At 37.9% G+C, this 17,516-nt stretch overlaps 2 protein-coding genes across 6 annotated transcripts; both read right to left on the minus strand.

Annotated features, from left to right (window-relative positions):
- Positions 1-1,862: 1,862 nt before the first annotated feature.
- vegfd (vascular endothelial growth factor D) lies at positions 1,863-9,638 on the minus strand. 4 transcript variants are annotated; one of them, XR_013788108.1, is made up of 7 exons: positions 8,872-9,130; positions 5,050-5,248; positions 4,627-4,817; positions 3,512-3,679; positions 3,080-3,180; positions 2,805-2,929; positions 1,863-2,586 (listed from the first exon to the last, which is right to left on the minus strand). XR_013788108.1 is itself a non-coding variant. In XM_079483710.1 (7 exons), exons 1-6 carry the CDS (start codon positions 9,055-9,057, stop codon positions 2,829-2,831), a joined length of 819 nt encoding a protein of 272 aa, XP_079339836.1. In that variant the 5' UTR covers positions 9,058-9,638; the 3' UTR covers positions 1,863-2,586; positions 2,805-2,828. The 4 variants fall into 4 exon arrangements, 3 of the variants coding, with proteins under 3 accessions (XP_079339836.1, XP_079339835.1, XP_079339834.1); XM_079483710.1 differs by having other exon boundaries at positions 3,543-3,679; positions 8,968-9,638; XM_079483709.1 differs by having other exon boundaries at positions 3,543-3,679; positions 8,893-9,130.
- On the minus strand, positions 9,562-17,372 carry pir (pirin). Of its 2 annotated transcripts, none has more exons than XM_079483712.1 (9): positions 16,339-17,372; positions 16,149-16,241; positions 14,311-14,391; positions 13,374-13,580; positions 12,299-12,383; positions 11,429-11,473; positions 10,787-10,869; positions 10,611-10,677; positions 9,562-10,461 (listed from the first exon to the last, which is right to left on the minus strand). In XM_079483712.1, the coding sequence occupies exons 1-9, from the start codon at positions 16,426-16,428 to the stop codon at positions 10,343-10,345; spliced, it is 870 nt and encodes a 289-aa protein (XP_079339838.1). In that variant the 5' UTR covers positions 16,429-17,372; the 3' UTR covers positions 9,562-10,342. The 2 variants fall into 2 exon arrangements, with proteins under 2 accessions (XP_079339838.1, XP_079339837.1); XM_079483711.1 differs by having other exon boundaries at positions 9,983-10,461; positions 16,134-16,241.
- Between the last annotated feature and the right edge of the window lie 144 nt (positions 17,373-17,516).

Here is a 17,516-nt window from a genome sequence, read left to right on the forward strand (position 1 = left end):
TTTATCCAATTCTGTTGTTTTTCACACTTGCCCCAAACCCCGTTCATGTAGCTTGGAGGTCACATGTGTCTGTCTGCACAATGGCATGCAGTGTCTGCCGGTGTAAGACTGACCTGAATAACTATCTGTATCTGCAGCTGAACGTTGCGTATATGCTTGAGCTTTACCATGAAATTGGAACTTCAAAAAACGTCAGAGAAAATTAGGTCGTTCATACAGAGATTCCACATCCAATTGTAAAATTGTGTTTTAAAATCCAAAACTCATTACTGAAATAAAGTTGCAAATAGCAAAGACCAATCAATTGCTTTCACGGTTTCAGTAAAGGATTGTGATGCCGTAGGCACTATAGCTTTTAAACACTTTTAAAGGGGTCCTATTTTGCCTATTTTTAAGGAAAAATTATTATTTGTATCATTCACATTCAGTTCATATTTTTATTGTCTATATAATGTAACACAAATAACTGCAGTATAAAGATTTATGATCAAGCGAGGCAGGAGTCTCATGTTAAGAGGGCCATCTTGAAGAACAATGTCTTGAATTTTCATTTGTCATCACTGGGAAATTATCAGAAACACCCGAGCACAGATGAAAGGTTGCATAGTCTTATTGATGGAATGAGGGGACGTATGAATGGAATGCTGAACAGACCGCGGTAGGGGAGGCTGTGTTTTATAGTATAGAAAGCGAAAAAGTGACGAGTAAATGTCAAGATATCTAGGACGACTTCCGGGCAGTTAACACTCCAGGGGGTGACAACTGCATGACCTTCAATGGTAATCGACAGAGTGGGCAGGGTGAAAGATTCAACCTGGAGGAAGAGGATGCTCTTTGTTAAGAATGAGCTTGAGGAAATAAATAGGTGTCAAAGTGAAAATGTCGTTTGTGGGAATCCATTTAGAGGAAATAACTCCCATTTAGTGTTAAACTACTGGATTTTTAGTGTGTCCATCTATCACAGTCAAACTGCGATAAATCGCTCTTTTTCTACATGCTTTACTTGAGTGCAAAGAAGGCTCAACTATTTTAAACTCTTTTCCTTACTTCGACATTTACAGTGAGACGTTTGTGCATTGTTTGCAAAATGCATGTATTACTTCCCTGACTCGACAAAACTGTGCACATTGACAATGATTCAAGCTGTTGAATATAATCATTTATGTTTGTACCAAGATGCTCAATGTCATGGTTGGCTGATGCAACTACTGAAAATGGAAGGGTTTCCACGGAAACCTTACCTGAGATGGACCAGCAAACCAGCATGGACACAATAGCTCTTGAGAAAAAAATGTTCTTGGGCAGTCAAGAGATTGCTGACTGCATACAGAGAAGTCACAAAGGTATGTTTCAAATAATATTTTCTCTAATTCAAGGGGATACAGCTTTATCAAGAACAAACACATAACAAACAACATTTTTCTAATCATAATGTTTAAGGTGAAGACGTGTTCAACCCTACATTTTAGAACAGTTCATGTATAGGTGCAAAATATATTTTAGACAGTTTGAATCAGATGCGAAACACATACCGTACTGTCAAATACATTGATAAGATGCTCTTAAAGGGACCATGTTATCCCCTTTTAAAGGAACAGTTTACCCAAAAGTTTTAAAACTGTGATTACGAGCCACCTTTTTGTGCTACATAGCACAATTTTATTTTCTTTGAGTGTACTGTGGGAGTAACATAGTACAGTATTGATATTATGTATGGTATAGTTTATTTCCTTGTTTTTCTTGAGCAGAATGTTAAAAGTGTAAAGTCAAACATAAGTTGAGTTCATAAGTTGACACATTTTACACACTAGAAAAAATGTAGGGCACAATAGTCCTGCTTATTATATTTTGTGTTTTTATTTAGTCAGCTTTTATCACTTATACATACAATTTTGGCAGCATGCTCGATGATGAACACGTCAATTTAAAAAGAGGCTACCGGCTATTCGTAACTTATAAAATCAGTCCAATGCACTTATTATAATCAAAAACTTCTGTACGTATGCCATCCAGTCCTATGATGCCTTCAAAAATATCCACAACATCTAGATGACCACACAGCAAAATGTTAAAAAGGTCAAATTAACTCTCACGGTGTATATATAATCCACATTTCTATAGTGTGGATTGTATATACACTTTGAGTGTTAATTTAACCCTGACGATTTTGCTGTGTAGTAATTCCTCTGCCGTGGGACCATTTCAGTGGGTGTAAAGAAAGAAAGGACTCCACTTTGAGTCACTATATCAGTGAACATTGCCTGTTTAGACTTAGAGATAGTTTATATCTAAAATATTTATATTTAGGAAATTCCACAGACATTCTTTAGGGTGAAATGTTCAGTGCAATAGAGACATTTACGACCGATATCATATTTACATAAATATTCAGACAGAAAAGCAGCACTGACTTTATGTTTTAGTAGGTTATCGCTGCCACGTTACTGATGAGATATGGAAATAAATGTTAGAACTTTGATATAAATAGAGAGGTAAATAAATTAAATGGCGTTTGCAGTCTCTGCATTTGGCACTTGCAGATTGTCAGGGCGCTATGCTCATCATAACTTGTTTTCTCTCTTGCAGCTGTGAAAGGATAAAGAAAAGTGGAGTGTCATTGCTGAGTAATGAGAAAATACCTCAGACATGTGTTAAAGGTTTAATGCAGCGGTGGAAATGGCAGAGATTTATTAGTTGAGGACATATGTAAGATTTTTAAACTATAAACGCAGACAATCCCACTACATAGCGTTTGAAGGCTATTACATGGAAAAAGATGCAATTCGTCTACATATGTTTATTACCTCAAACAGATTTTTTGAGTTGCGTCACGTGTGATGTAATCTGTGTGTCCATATTTTTGGAATACATTCACATGTCTCTGAATCTATCTCACAGTCCTCTGCACTGATGGAGTCGGATGGTGGCTCTGGAAAAAACAAGTTATTGCTGATACATAGGCTAAATACAAAGCACAGAATAATAAATCATGCTTATGTGCACATGAGTATGAGTTCAGAACAGGAAGTTGTGGGACCAATACGAGTCAGCCAATAGACTGTAATCAGTTCTTACTGACCTTGTTTACCGGAGGGGTACGTCACACATTGCTCTGCCATCCAGTCCCATACTAAACCTCTGTTACACTGCCTTCTGATGTCTTCTGCCTTATTTATATAGCTGCGAAAACACACACGTACAAACGGACATATTAATATGCCAAATGGCACAAACACTTTTACACACGGCTGCTATTCAGCAAAACAAATCTGTGATCTGTGAAGCCTCTCTGGAATCAACGCAGGAAAACAAGCGATGGGTCTATTATCTGTCTTAGATTAGAGAGGTTTGATGTTACATGACAACAATATCCAGTCAATCTCTTTGCATTCATTGGAAGCGTACGCGGAAAATCTAAATGACCTCAGTGACAACTTCATCCAACTCTTAAACAGTTAACAGGCCAACACTCATGTTTATTGACAAGTTTACATCCCATTCTCACACTAACCTATTCATTTAGATATGAGTCTGGTACTGACCCGTTCTTCTTGTGTTTCTCACGAACATGTCTGCGGATCAGCGTGTGTTCCTGGCACTTACACTCAGTGTGATTGGCTACTTTCACAAGCACTGGCTCCGGCCCAGACTGAAACGGTGCCAGACTTACACTCAAAATCTGTGAGGAAAAGGGCGTCTTTGAGAAAACAGAACAGTGTGTACACATAAACCCATCATAAAATATTACATGATAAATAATAGGACCTGAAGCTATAATTTGTCTTTTCGTTTTGACCTTTTAAGGTTCATCCACTTCAAAATGCGATTTTTGTTAACAAAATTTGGAAAATGATTAGATGCTAGATACTTTTCATACTAGGTTAATTTTATGTTAAGTTTTATGAAGTCCTATTTTTATAATCGTCATATTTTTTTTAACATGGGATTTGCGCATGAATAAAACTAATGTATCCTAAACAGGGGTTTTCAAACTTAATAGTGCCAGGGACCCCCAAATAAGATTAAACGTTTGTGAGGGACCACCTTTCTAAAATACACATCCATCTATTCTTTTTTATGTCTGACATTTAAACTTTGTTAGATAAATAGTAAATTTGGGATTTAAAAGAACACATATTGCTTCCACACCTAAATAGTTTACGACGATACTTGCTGGGTGTATATAACCCTGTAGAGACATTTTCAATTCAAATGTATTTGTACTGTAGCATATTTTACTTTGCGTGTGAAAAAAGGATTTATAGTGAGAAAAATACAAATAGAAATATACAAATCTTAACAATTCTGGAAACTTTTCATGTAGCAACAAAGCACATCAAAATTTGGAAACGAGGAATACGTTAGGAAAAGAGGAGATGAAAAAATTCTAATAGTTATTAGACGTACAAGTTTTGCTTTATTCAGTTACATTTTCTGGGGACCCCTGGCAAGCTTTTGGGGGTCCCCTAGGGTCCCCGGTCCCAGTTTTAAAACCCCTGTACTACATATAATTCGCCCAAAATATCTTAATGAGGAAGTAGAGCAAATTGCATTGGAAAATTGTTTACACTTCGCCAAAACATGATTATTTCGTAATACCCGCGCAATGCATTGAGTAGTGCTCACAGTTTTATTGATATAAGTCATGCTCGTATTACGGCAGGTAACTCCCTCTTTGTTGCAGCAGCCGCCACACCTGAAGACAGAGACGCAGGGCGGTTTAAAGAACACAGCCGTATTGGGGCCCAGTTCTTTGGCCACGTCTACACACGTCTCTCTGGGCATACACTGTGTCTTCTGCCATTCCTCATCAATATCTGTGAAATTCAGGTGGTGGGATTTAAGAGTATTTGACAGGTTAGAGTAACAACACACAGTTTTATTACAAATATTTTTATAAATCACCTGTTAACCTTTATGAACTGCATGGTACTTTACTACTATATTTGCAGGTATGACATTGATTAATAAATGATTTTTAACAGATTAGTCAAGTCTCCCTGCTTATTGTGTATCAGCAAGTAATGAAAACATCGGTCTGCATTTAACCTTTCAGCATATGTGGGCTGAATGAGGTGGCTGCGTATCGAGTGGACCTGCGGTTTTCAGGCTGTGTGGTGTAGTCAAAGTGCTTCAGCTTGAGTCTGCATCGCCACAGCTTCCAATCCGGGTACTCTGTCAACATCAGGAGCTCGTCCAGACTCGCAGCTTCCCTCAGTTCCCGCTCCCACTTCTCCTGGTTTATGTCCTGTAGAGAAATGAAAGCGGCAATGAATGTGAAAATGAGGAGCATATTAGAGATGCTGCTGCTCATACTGATTCAACATGTCATTGTATAGAATTGGAAATTTATATAGAAATAAACGTGTTGTGTAAATACACTATTCTATATACTGTTGTACTATACCTCAGATTTGGCTGATTTTGACACTTGGAAGATATAAAAACATGATGTGATCATACTTTCTTAATACTGTATGACAATGGATATAGCAATCCATTTACATTTTACATTTTATGCATTTGGCAGACCCTTTTATCCAAAGCGACATACGTTGCATTTTACTACACATTGTATTGGAGTATGTGCAATCTCCTGGGATTTAACCCTTGGCATTGCTAGCGCCATGCTCTGACCACTGAGTTGCAGGAAAGCAGTTCGAATACAATTCTAGACAATCAGCTTTGGCACTTTACCTTCAATTTCATAATGCAACAAAATACACATTTTATATAATTTTCCGGCTGAAATAATATGATGTTTTTCTTTGAACACAGATTCAATTAAAACCAAATCAATTCCTATTATAACTATTAAATCCATTAAAAAAATTATTTAAATTTATATTGTTCTATATTTCTATACAGAAATTTAAAATGACTACACAGATACAATTCTCCAAATTCAGGCAACAAAGCCTTTGGAAATGTAAAAGATTGTTTCTTTCCACAAGAGGGCAGCAGTGATGTTGAATCCTTTTTTTTTGTAGCTGTGAAATGAATCAGTATTACACCAGGGAGAAGATGCAGCTGTTCCCAAGAAGTTCATAGATTTATATGCCAGGAAAAAGGCAGAGTTGCATCAGGCCTTATGTAGATCCTTCTTTTGCAACCTCAATATAATTTGCAGTTTTCCCTCACAACATCCATATATCTGACATCATCCAGAAGTTGCAATTCCTGTTCAAATTTACAGCAATACTTTATCATTACTACAAACTCTTGAGTCATCTGAAGTCTGATGATACGACACGGAATCAGACTCAGCAGGATTGATTTGAAGATCTCAAATTCTTGAACTTCACGATTCTGAATCAAACTTTAATGTCAGGTCATAAAGTTCAAATCTTTTTTCTTATGTGCTCCACCGTCCTTGTGTAGCCAAACACACGCAACACCCTCTGGCAGAGGCCCACTGTAAACAACTGGACCATATGGTCTTTTAGCTCAGTATGGACCACCTGTTTAGAAGCTCAGTGAAGACGCACACAGATCCAAGGGATTGGAGTTTGGGACGCCTGCCACCAATATGACTATGAACATAAGCTTGTGGTTGTTTTGCAGAACATAGACTGAATAACCACTAAGTGCCTAGGGACAGCTGCCACATAACCTTTACAAAGTCACCAGCGTCCTCTTCGTTAAGATTCAGAAGAAGCTCAGGTAGAAACTGGAGTTAGAATACACACACAAACATACCTCAACGTCTACCACCTCTCAATCAATACCACATGAGCGAGCTCGCACGAAACCCGGATCCACAGAATTCTGCAGATCGTTCCTTGGATTTCGACAGAATTTGTACATCTTCTGTGTGCATTTCTCAAACATATTAGGGTAAAATCTAGTTCCATATGAAACTTTTCCATCTATTCCCTTAAAGGAGTTATAAAAAAATCGCAATGTTTTTGAAACACTCAAAAGACATTACTGGTTTGGTTTTGAATGTTTACTTCACACCGGGTGTGTCCGGCAAACATGGCGAATGATTTTATGCTTTTATGAGACGGGAAAAGCCACAAAGCGGGCAGAAAGTATAACAACCTCAGCTGGGATGGAGACGGATAGCACGCAATATGGAAGTCAGGCTAGCATCCTGCTGTCGTGTAGTGACACGATCCTCTCTGATCCCTGCGAGGGTGGAACTGTCTGCTTCCACTTATCCGCACAGACAATGCAACAACAAACAGAAAGCAGGAGAGGAGGAGTGCTTTAAACAGAAGGGAAAAATGACTAAACACGAGCGAGAACTAATTTTCCCTTAATGAGGTGGAGGCCCACTGACAAGGAGAAAGTAGAAGTGAGATGAGGGTGGGAAACGTTAGCGTTAAAAGACCCTAAAAGGCCTCTGGCTGCACTGGGATACCAGGCTACATGCCACACACATAAAGCTATCTGTAAAACCTAATAGTATATTATGCTGTTGCACCACCGCTTGGAACTGCATCATCCCGCTTACATAACCCGTGATTGGAAGACACGATGAATGATGGTAACAGCGTACATGACTTGCTTGGAAGTTTCGGATGTTTAGTTATTCAGTAAAAGTTTTAAGGGTTCCCATGTGTGTTTTCAGAGAAGCTCCTGCATCTCCCATTAAAACATAAATCCGGCTAATTCCAAACAGACATCTTCACCAAATGCCACATCAGACTGATTCAGGTTCTTAGTTACCCGTGGTGCCAGACAGGAAAATGTTTGATTTTGCTATTAAACAAACTGAAGCTCACAGCAGGGGCCCATCTGGGCCTACTGAGCTTACAACAAGTCCTTCTTCAATGAGTCAGCGTAAAATTACACGAAATCCTCATTTAACAGGCATTTTCCAGAACTACACATGGTTAGTTCACAAACAAATAGCATTATAGTAATAAAAATAGTGGTTTCCATTGAAAAATCAACAGCTTAAGAAACAAATTCATTGAATGCACATTTGAAGAACTAATTAAATTCTATATATTATAAATAAATCCAAATGAATAATTAAGTAAATCTTATATCGCTGCTGTCCTTCTGGAACCTTGTATCGCCATAGTTGATGGTTTTTACTTTTGCCATAAATTAACATTATTAACCACCCTTTATGTATGTCACTGGGTTTTGCAAATATGTAACCATTAAAAACTTTAAAAACGGGCTTGTCAACACAATATTTAACCATTTCCTGAAAACATGCAAAACATGTTATTGCTCAAAATTATTGAATATGGTTTCTTTTTCAACTCCTATTAAACTTACCAATGGCTTACAATTAAACACTGCCATACATTGTCAATCATTTGTATTGTTTGGGGTCTTTACGCGTCGCTTGCCGACGCATTTTAGCATCTTGCACAACAAGCTCACGTTACGACTCCTTGTCAAATTATAAGTTCAACTTATTTGAAAAATGCATCAAATTCCTGAATTGCTAAGTAATAGGGATAGTTTACTCCAAATATATTTTTTTCATAATTGACTTACCCTCATGTCATTCCTAACATGTATATACAGAGTGGAATACAAAAGAAGATATTTTGTAAAATGCCTCAGTGTTTTTTTGTCCACACAATGGAAGTCAATGGGGTGCAATGTTATTTAATTAACAACGTTCTTTGAAATTTCGTCTTGTGTTCAGCACATAACAGAAAGGCATACAGGTTTGGAACGACATGACAATATGACAGAATTTTCATTTTGGGGTGAACTATCCCTTTAAATAAAACTCACTTTTGCATAAACTCACTTTTTACTGGTAAAAACTGCACTAAATGAGTAAATGATCAAAATCAAAGCTTTAAAAATTTAAAAGTAACAACTTGTTAGTTGGTGATATCAGACTACTACTTACATGTACGATATTCAAATAAACAATTCAAATTCTTTACAAACCCATTTGTACTGCAAACATACACCGTTTCCTAGGGTTTTGTCTGTACTTAGTCTTCTACACATGTCCATACATGTTTGCTGACGGATGCAACTCACTCTCTGGGGTCTGTAGGTGTCCACGGCCAGCATCAGTCTGACGTACAGGAGCAGCAACATGTGCAGTCCAGCACATATCTGTGTCTTCATCCTGCTACTTACTCTCCAGGGTACAGTTCACCGATTGAGCAGCGAGGGAGGCCAGTCTGTACCGTGTATACACAAAGAAACTCCCTCCAAAGGTTTTTCACACAGGACCACACAGACGCAGGCTCAGACCTCTCACAGCAACCTTTCTGAAGCCAAATGGGCTCTCCCCTTAAAAAATGGACAACACTTTGAACTTGGCTGAGGAATTAGCTGCTGTGTTTCTTTCCGGTCAGCTTCCTCTGTCAGGATTACACCTGGGTGCTGTCATCCGTCTCAGATTGGGCAGACTTGGCCCAGCAGATCCGGATGTGTGCCACTAAATATGTTGTGCAATCTCCCACAGGCTCAGATCCCGTCTTCTCCAGCCGAGAGTGCGTGCGATACGATCTGAGAGCAGCTCATGTCTATCCCGTCCCATGTGCTGCAGTCTCACTCTGCTGTCACCACATTTCCTGCTTGCCGACTTCCAGGCTCAGTTGCTCGCACACAGGAACATGTGGTTTTAAATGTGATCCAGACCTCAAACGAGGGCAAGCAGTGAAGAGGGGGAATAGGAGGAGAGACAGTGAGAGGAGAGATCTAGTTAATATTTCTCCCAAATGCAGCAAAGTGGCAGAATGAAAGGGGGGGGGGGCTTAGCCGATGTGCCCCTTCTCTCTTTGTGTGGTGCGTCACACTTAGAAAGATTCAACAATGAGCTCTTAATACGGGAATTAGAGGACGTTTTAATGCGGCGTAATGGGTCGTGAGTACAACCCGCACTCCATCCGATCATCTGAATGCTCTTACTACTAAAAGCTTCAAAAGAATCTATTATCATTTGAGTGTTCAAAACAGAAATTAGTCACATTTGTAATATAGGGATGTATTTTGGGGTTAAGTGCCGGTCTAAATGTAACAAAAGAAAACCAGACACAAGGGAATTCAATAAGAGAAAGCATGTTGTGGTGAGATATAATGTAAACAGTCAGATGTAATGATCTTGATGAGATTAAATATACAATAGATTATAAATAAAAGTTAAGACCAAACAACTTGGATTATTATATAGATAAATACCTACAAAACAATTATAACAAACAACTAAAAAGAATCCAATAGTTAGAAGGAAAAAGCTAAACGACAGATTATATTTAAAATGCATCATAAATTCTTTAAGGAACATTTAACCAGTGTCTAAAGTTTATTCATTTCTTCATTATGTTTTTTAGAGCCACTGTACAGGTGTATATACATTTGAAGGCACAGTAACAAAAAATATATATTAAGGATCTTTAAAAGCAATTCAGAATTTTCGACCAATCTTTGATTGCCAAACTTTTGCTCTTTCAAATCCATTTGTAGCCGATTGGTAATCCCTGATGGTTTGATCAATCTCTTCCTGTGTGTTCATGACAAAGGGCCCTAAAATTAAATTAAATCTGGTTTTAGAAAGGTCAGAAAATATAAACACACATTTATACATATCTAGTATGTAAACAGAAAGCCATGCACAGTCAACCTTTGAATGACCAAATATAAATTACATTTTTTTAAAAACTTGGATAGCTTACCGTGCTGAACCACAGGTTCTTTAATAGGCTCACCAGCAATCAAAACAAAGTGAGACTCTTCAGCTGCCTAGAAGTTGAAAACCTTTATTAACATTACTCTTAACCTGAATGATAAGATTTGAATTTACCAAACACAAAATACTGTAAATTAACATAAGAGAAGAAGGATAAAAAACCTTGTTTTCCACTCTGACATTTTCACCGTCCTCAAATAACACGGTATGGTGTGGCTCAATTGTCTGCAAATCGTCATCTGGTCCTGAGGGGAATCAGATAACTGACTTTTAACAAATTACTGTACGCCAAACTCCATATACCTATCAACACAATGCTGAATTTAGTATAAATATTATGTCCAGAAACGAGATTAACTGGGAAAATGTCAAAGTAACATGGGTTGTTTGGGGTAAAGATCCTCTCAAATCTTTTCCTACATCCTAAGATCAAAAGTCTGGTTCTCAAATACTAATTTATGATAAATGCATTACAGTGAGAAAGATTCAAGACTCATTTAGAGGCACCTTTGAAGTTGTAGATGTAAGATTTACAGTTAATGGATACGTGTATAATCTTCTACAACTTTAATATCTCCAAAATCAAACATTGCTTTGGCTTTCCCATTTATCGACTTGAAAGTTTAAAGTTGCAATTGGCAAAAGATCATAAGAATCGTCCAAATGTCTGTCAGATTTCCAAAAGAAAGAAGAGGAAGTGAGTAATTATCTCAGAGCACCTGCTCATGTTTCAAGGACTGAAAGTTGAATCTCCAAAAGTCTGGATAGAGCTTTCTTTTCTATATCGTTTTTATTTAAACTCACCAGTGCATAAAGAACCTGTGAGGGTGTAGATGAAAGCTGTCCAACCTGAAAAATGTAAACTATAATTATATAACACATAATGAACAAATAAAATCTATAATTATTAATATAGAAATATAATTTAACAGTGGGGTGAAGTGGGGTCAATTTAAACACTTTAAAGCACTGCCATGACTGTCAAAGATTGTTTAATGTACCCAAAATTACATATGAATGTACACTCCAAAGGTTTTACAAAAACTTGAAATTGATGATAGGTTAATCCATTATGTCCTATTTTTCTTAAATGTGATCTAATGATATCTTAATAGGATTGTTGATACAGTGTAAGCTGAAACTGACATCTGCTAACAGCCTACCAGGGCTGTAGTCAAGTCCACCTTTGTCGAGTCTAAGACCAGGACTACTCGAGACCGAGTCTAAAGAGGTTCGAGTCAAAGTCAAGACCGAGTCCAAATGAGACGCTCAAGACATAATTGTGATGATCAAAAAGTGGATCAAATGAGGTCATTTTATTTACTTTAGGTTTAGCAAATTTCACCAAAGTCACAGCTGTAGTACAACTTCAGAATTTCAGTGTTTTTATTGTAGTGTAAAAATCACTGAAACTGTTTCCATTCTCACCTTGTAAGTTTTAACTGCGTAGTATTGTGTGATACTACAGTGTGAGATTAAAGCAGTGGTATGGTAAATGCTTCATCAATGGTTTTGTTTGGAAAAGAGAAAGAAATCATCGGACCCCGTCGAGATCAACTAGAACATTTGGGGAGTCCAATGACCAAGTCCGAGACAAGTCGTGACTACAGAAAAACATCTTTGACAACAGATCTAACACTATAAAATACATGCAAATAACTGCCACTTCTTTACCTTTGGGTACAGGCTGCATGTGCTTTGCACCTTCCTTCAGTTTAAAGTCGAGATACATTGTCGGAGTTCTCGTGTAAATCTTAGCCTGAAAAAAGAGAAACATACAAAACACATTTCAGAAAACAATTGCGGTTTATAAGAGCCGACCAATGTGACAACAACACCCCTTTTCCTTTATACAACATATCCCGGTTTTGCTACAGAACAAAAATAAGAGAAATTGTTCAATATTGTTTAAATTATGGACTTGAACAGATGTTAAAACATTGTGTGTGAGTTCCACTGAATATCTGGTTCCAGTAAGCCCAAGTATTTGGCTGACCCACATTTCACTTCAGCGCTACGTCCAGCCCTCTGCCCCGGAGAAACCTTCTCTAACCACATTTTACATTTAAAACATTTTAGAAAACCACTTCCACTTGCGCCTGCTCCAAATTTCCTCATGTTGACAGAGAGGGGGTAGAGGATGCCCTTGCAGCGGCAATCAGTACGGAAGAATGTAGTATCAGATTGAACATTTAAAAAAAGAGGCCATTCGGATCAAACGTAAAAAAATGTTCTTTAAGCGATAGCCGCTTTCCGTGATTCTAAGATACTGTATCTTACTGTAAAGCCAGGAAACGGACAGAAGCATGAGTATTAGTCTTAAGTGAGGATAAATGGATGGACAAATTCACGTGTTTTCGAAATTACAAACAGATGACAAACAGACATGAGCATCGAAGGCGAGCAAACTGCGTTGTTTTCTCTTATTGGTTTTGTTAAACAAACGTATAAAATGAATAAAGAGGAACATGTTTTATATAACCCGATGAACAAAGACGGCCTACTGGCTTGACATTTATGAGAAAAGTGTGATTTATGAGAAAAGTTATGACCAACACTTTTAAAATCCAGTAAACAACCTGATTTGGTAATTGTTGAATTATAGAGAAAGAGACAGAAGAAATTATGGAAAGGATTTGGACATGACGGTGCCACATTCGTACCTGCATTTCCCACGTGAGGAAGTTTCTGAACCGTATTAAACACAAACAATTTGTGGTCTCGGTGGTAGTAAAAAAACAACACCCACCTTAACTCCAAGGGCTTCCCCTGAAATCACAGTCACTGTGACTCCGTCTTTACTTGGTTTGGGAATGTCTTTGCTCTTTAGCTCCTGGTACTGAGGCTCCACCATCTTATCTGCACTCTTCAGATTCACCCAAAGCTGAAGGCCATAAATGCGTCCGTCGGATACGGGCATCTCAGCGTGAATCACTCCACGCCCTGCAGTCATCCACTGACAAGGCAGAAAATAAATTATTGTGTCGTTTATATTGCAACAACTAATAAACATTCATCTTTTGTGATGTTCTGAAGTACAATGCAATTGCTTAAATACTAAAACAGTTCTGTTACTCCTGTAATCGGCATGTAGAGCTCTTTATTTCAGAGTAAAATTGAACTACTAGAGTTTTACAACAGAAGCTTAATATTACTAATGGAGCACTTTTCTTTCCCTCTCTCAGGACTTAGTGGAAATTTCCATTATTTCTGAGGTTCAGTAGCTCCTCTTAGAGAGCCACAATGGACTAGGTGTTTTGAGTTATGGAGTGAAATGCTCTTTACTCTGTCAGCAGCTTTTCCTCATTCTTTTTTCCTCAATGCTCTTGGTGTTATCTGGGAGTCCCCGAGTGCTTAAGGGGAAGGCAGCAGCGCAGTATCTAAAGTTTAAGTGTTAGCCGCTGTTAAAGTCGTGTGGGCTACAGACATATTAAAAGCCTATTAAAACATTCCCTTACTGACCTGGGAGAAAGTGAGACAGTTTTACGACACATGAAAATACAGGAAATGCCCTATGGGGTACAAGCTCTCACTCCGTTTGCTGCGTGTGTGTAAGTGTGTAGCACATGTGCACAGTGTATTAAATCTAAATACATGATAAGGAAGTGTAAAGCCATTTTATCAGTTTTATTTATTTTCTCATCTTGCTTTCTATAAATTATTTCAAAGTATCATGTGTGTCTTACCTGTAGGTCTCCAGGTTCTAATGTCCCACTATGACCACAGGAATCTTCATGAGCGGTTACTCCACTTAACAAATACGTAACCTGTATAAGAGAAGACATACACAACATGGGAGTAGTTTTAAATATACCACTATAGATCTTGCTGAATATTTATATACTGTATAAATATACAGTGTCAAACTGTATATATACAGTGTCAAACTGTATATATACAGTATATACTGGAGATATGATTCTTTGCTTTTTGAGGAGATATTTACGCAAAAGTCAGTAAGTTGGGAAAGTCATTAAGCTTCCTGTTAAATAAAAAAAAAACATGTCAAGGATTGTTCAGGTGAAAGGTGAAACATATTTCAAAAAGCTGTGTTTGCAGAGAACACAAAGTATTTTTTATGTTCAAGGGATTTTGGAAAAGCCCTGAAGGAGCATTAGGTAAAATATGAAAACAGATACATCTTAAATTGTATTTGAGTTAAGCATAAGATGACACAAATTTTGCCAAGACAGATGTGAAGGTTTTAATAAACATTTGTTACATTTCTTTCAATATTTTTGAATGCATATTCAGAACAGTGTCAAATTGCATGTGCTGAGATTCCTCTTAAAAATGCATTGAAAAGGTCTTATAAACTCACTATTAAAAAGCACAGAAAGAGCTAAAGTGCGATCACCTAAAATGTGCAAATATCAACATGATACCAAATAACCAAATGTGCTGAACAACACAAAACATTTTTATGCAAATTGAATACAAAGGATAAACAGATTGCATGTCATCTCTCCATGCACTGCTCTCAACAGGATACAGGAGGCAGGAGTAAAAGGTCAACATCTGACCCCTCTGAGGTTTGCTTGACCTGTGGCTACAGGCGGCCTGTGATCTTTAAGCACAGCTGTGATCTGACGGTCATGTGACCGCTCAGAAACAAACACACCTGCATGTCTTATGGCGGTCCAGCTCCACAACTACTTGCTTGAGTTGAGTAGCGTAGACACTTTAACACAAGGAATTCAATGAATATTTTTAGAACTAAGGTTAAAATGTCAAAATCCATCCTTGTCAACATTACAAAGATCTGTGGCGGTGAATACAAATTCATAGGCATATGGATATTTTGACAAAACTTGTAAAGGAATTTCCCTTCACAAATCTGCATTCTTGTTTGCCTGTATACAGACCAGAGTTTCCCAAAACACACTGACGTTTTGAAGAAACGGTGTTCTGCCAAAATAAAGGGGAGTGGTGAGGATTGTCTAACTTCTTAAGCTTGTTAAAGCTCTTTTTACTATGGGAAACATAAGGACAAGATGAGGTTTGAGTGCTTTGCTGTGATAAAGAGTTAAGAAACTGCGCATCCCAGTGGTCACAGAAACCAACGCAGCCTTGTTTTGGGTAATGACGTCTAATTGGACAGATTTTTATATTTTTATATTATAAATGTGTATTTACAATTTCATGTATATAACAAAACTGAAGGTTTACATTTATCCGATATGAATTATGATAAGAGTTGAGAATTTAATGTCTCTTAATAAGGTATTTGTACTTTTTCCATTTTTTGAGCCCCAGTGCGCCCCCTGGCGAAATAATAGTTTTATAGCATACGCTGAAAAGGAATGTTTTTTGTATTCTCTCCATTGAACTCCGTTCATTTTGTATTTGACAACAAACCGTCATCCATGTACAGTCGTGTAAGGAGGTCTTTAAGGGTCCACTTGGATTGGTTCTAACTTTACTGGGTCTGTGTCGCGTCGAGTCTTTCTTTAAAAAAATACGTATGCACGCCGGGTTCAGGTGAAAGGTGATTCGGGTCATTTCGCACCTCAACAGCGCTTACCGTCTCAAATCCACGGTGAGGGTGATCAGGAAATCCTGCTGGTTTGGCGATATTGAATTCATCAAGCATCAAAAAAGGATCAAGGTTTCTCAACTGAAATAAAACGTTGCATCATATGTATGCATTGAATTCGTCATGTTTTAACATAAATCATATATTAGTACGCAACATTTCAGCAATCGTAACTCACCTCTCTCCTACCAATACTCCTGCGAACTCTAGCCCCGACACCTTCAGCCTGCTCGACACTCAAAACAGCCTTACAAACTCTCCTGATCATTATTGCTTCCTTCTCGATCTTTTTATAATACAAATTGTAACTAAATTACACTTGAACAATTTGCTTTACGCAGCGTGCAAGCTTTGCGAATCGAGATCGCATTTATTGTTCTGTATCCGCACAGCAATGCTCGGTGCATTTATCGTAATGTAAAGTTGTGACAGGTGTGTGTATATGTTGTCGTTTGGGCTTTGTTTTTACTTCCTGGCTGCACAGATGATCACAGTCCCAGTTGATTCGGTTTATTTAAAGGTGCAGCGACAGTCACAATGACTGTGCACTATTTACTGCAACATGCAGTGACAATGCGTTTATCAGACATGTTTACTCCCTGATTTAAAATGCAAGTTCCAAACCTTTACAGGTCCAATCCACGTCTCAAGCTTTTGGTCGATAAATTTGATAAGATGCACGAGAACACAGGAACTCGGCTACGTGAGCAAATGACGCACAGGGACAGCGACACCGCACGTATCTGATCCGAGACACCAGCGTCTCAAACGCGTTTTTTTTCGGGTTATACCATAAGACAGTTGGCGAAATGGTGTTGTTTGTCTGGTATATTGTTGTGTTCATTGCTATATGAGTCTTGCTTTGTTCCTCTACGAAAATTAATCATGGTTTTACACTTCAGCTCCTGACCCCAGGTTACATTTACATTTAGTCATTTAGCTTTTTTATCCAAAGCGACTTACAAAGAGTTCAGGGAGCAATAAGCGATATTTCATACAGGAGCAATAATAAAACAGGTGCTAATACGGTTAACTTCCGGTTTATATTTAATGTAAGTTAATATGAATTTGTATTATTGTTTTACTGTATAATAATAAAATAAACGATTTGGCGAACAGTTCCAACAAACCGAAATTCCAAATATTGGAGAGAAAGGTTTAGCCAAGCAACGGTTCTTCTCGGTTTCTTTTGATTCTTATCATAAATAATCCACAGACTGTGTAACGGAAGTTAACTGCAGCCCACGAACGTGCACGTGTGCAGTAACCTTAACCCTAACCTGTTTTTGTCATGCGCGTAGCAAGATGTTGCTAAAGCTTCGTTTTCGCTACAGGTAAGTACAGTTTAAATGAAAG

Source organism: Barbatula barbatula, assembly GCF_947034865.1.
Source record: "Barbatula barbatula genome assembly, chromosome: 20".
Lineage (NCBI taxonomy): Eukaryota > Metazoa > Chordata > Actinopteri > Cypriniformes > Nemacheilidae > Barbatula > Barbatula barbatula.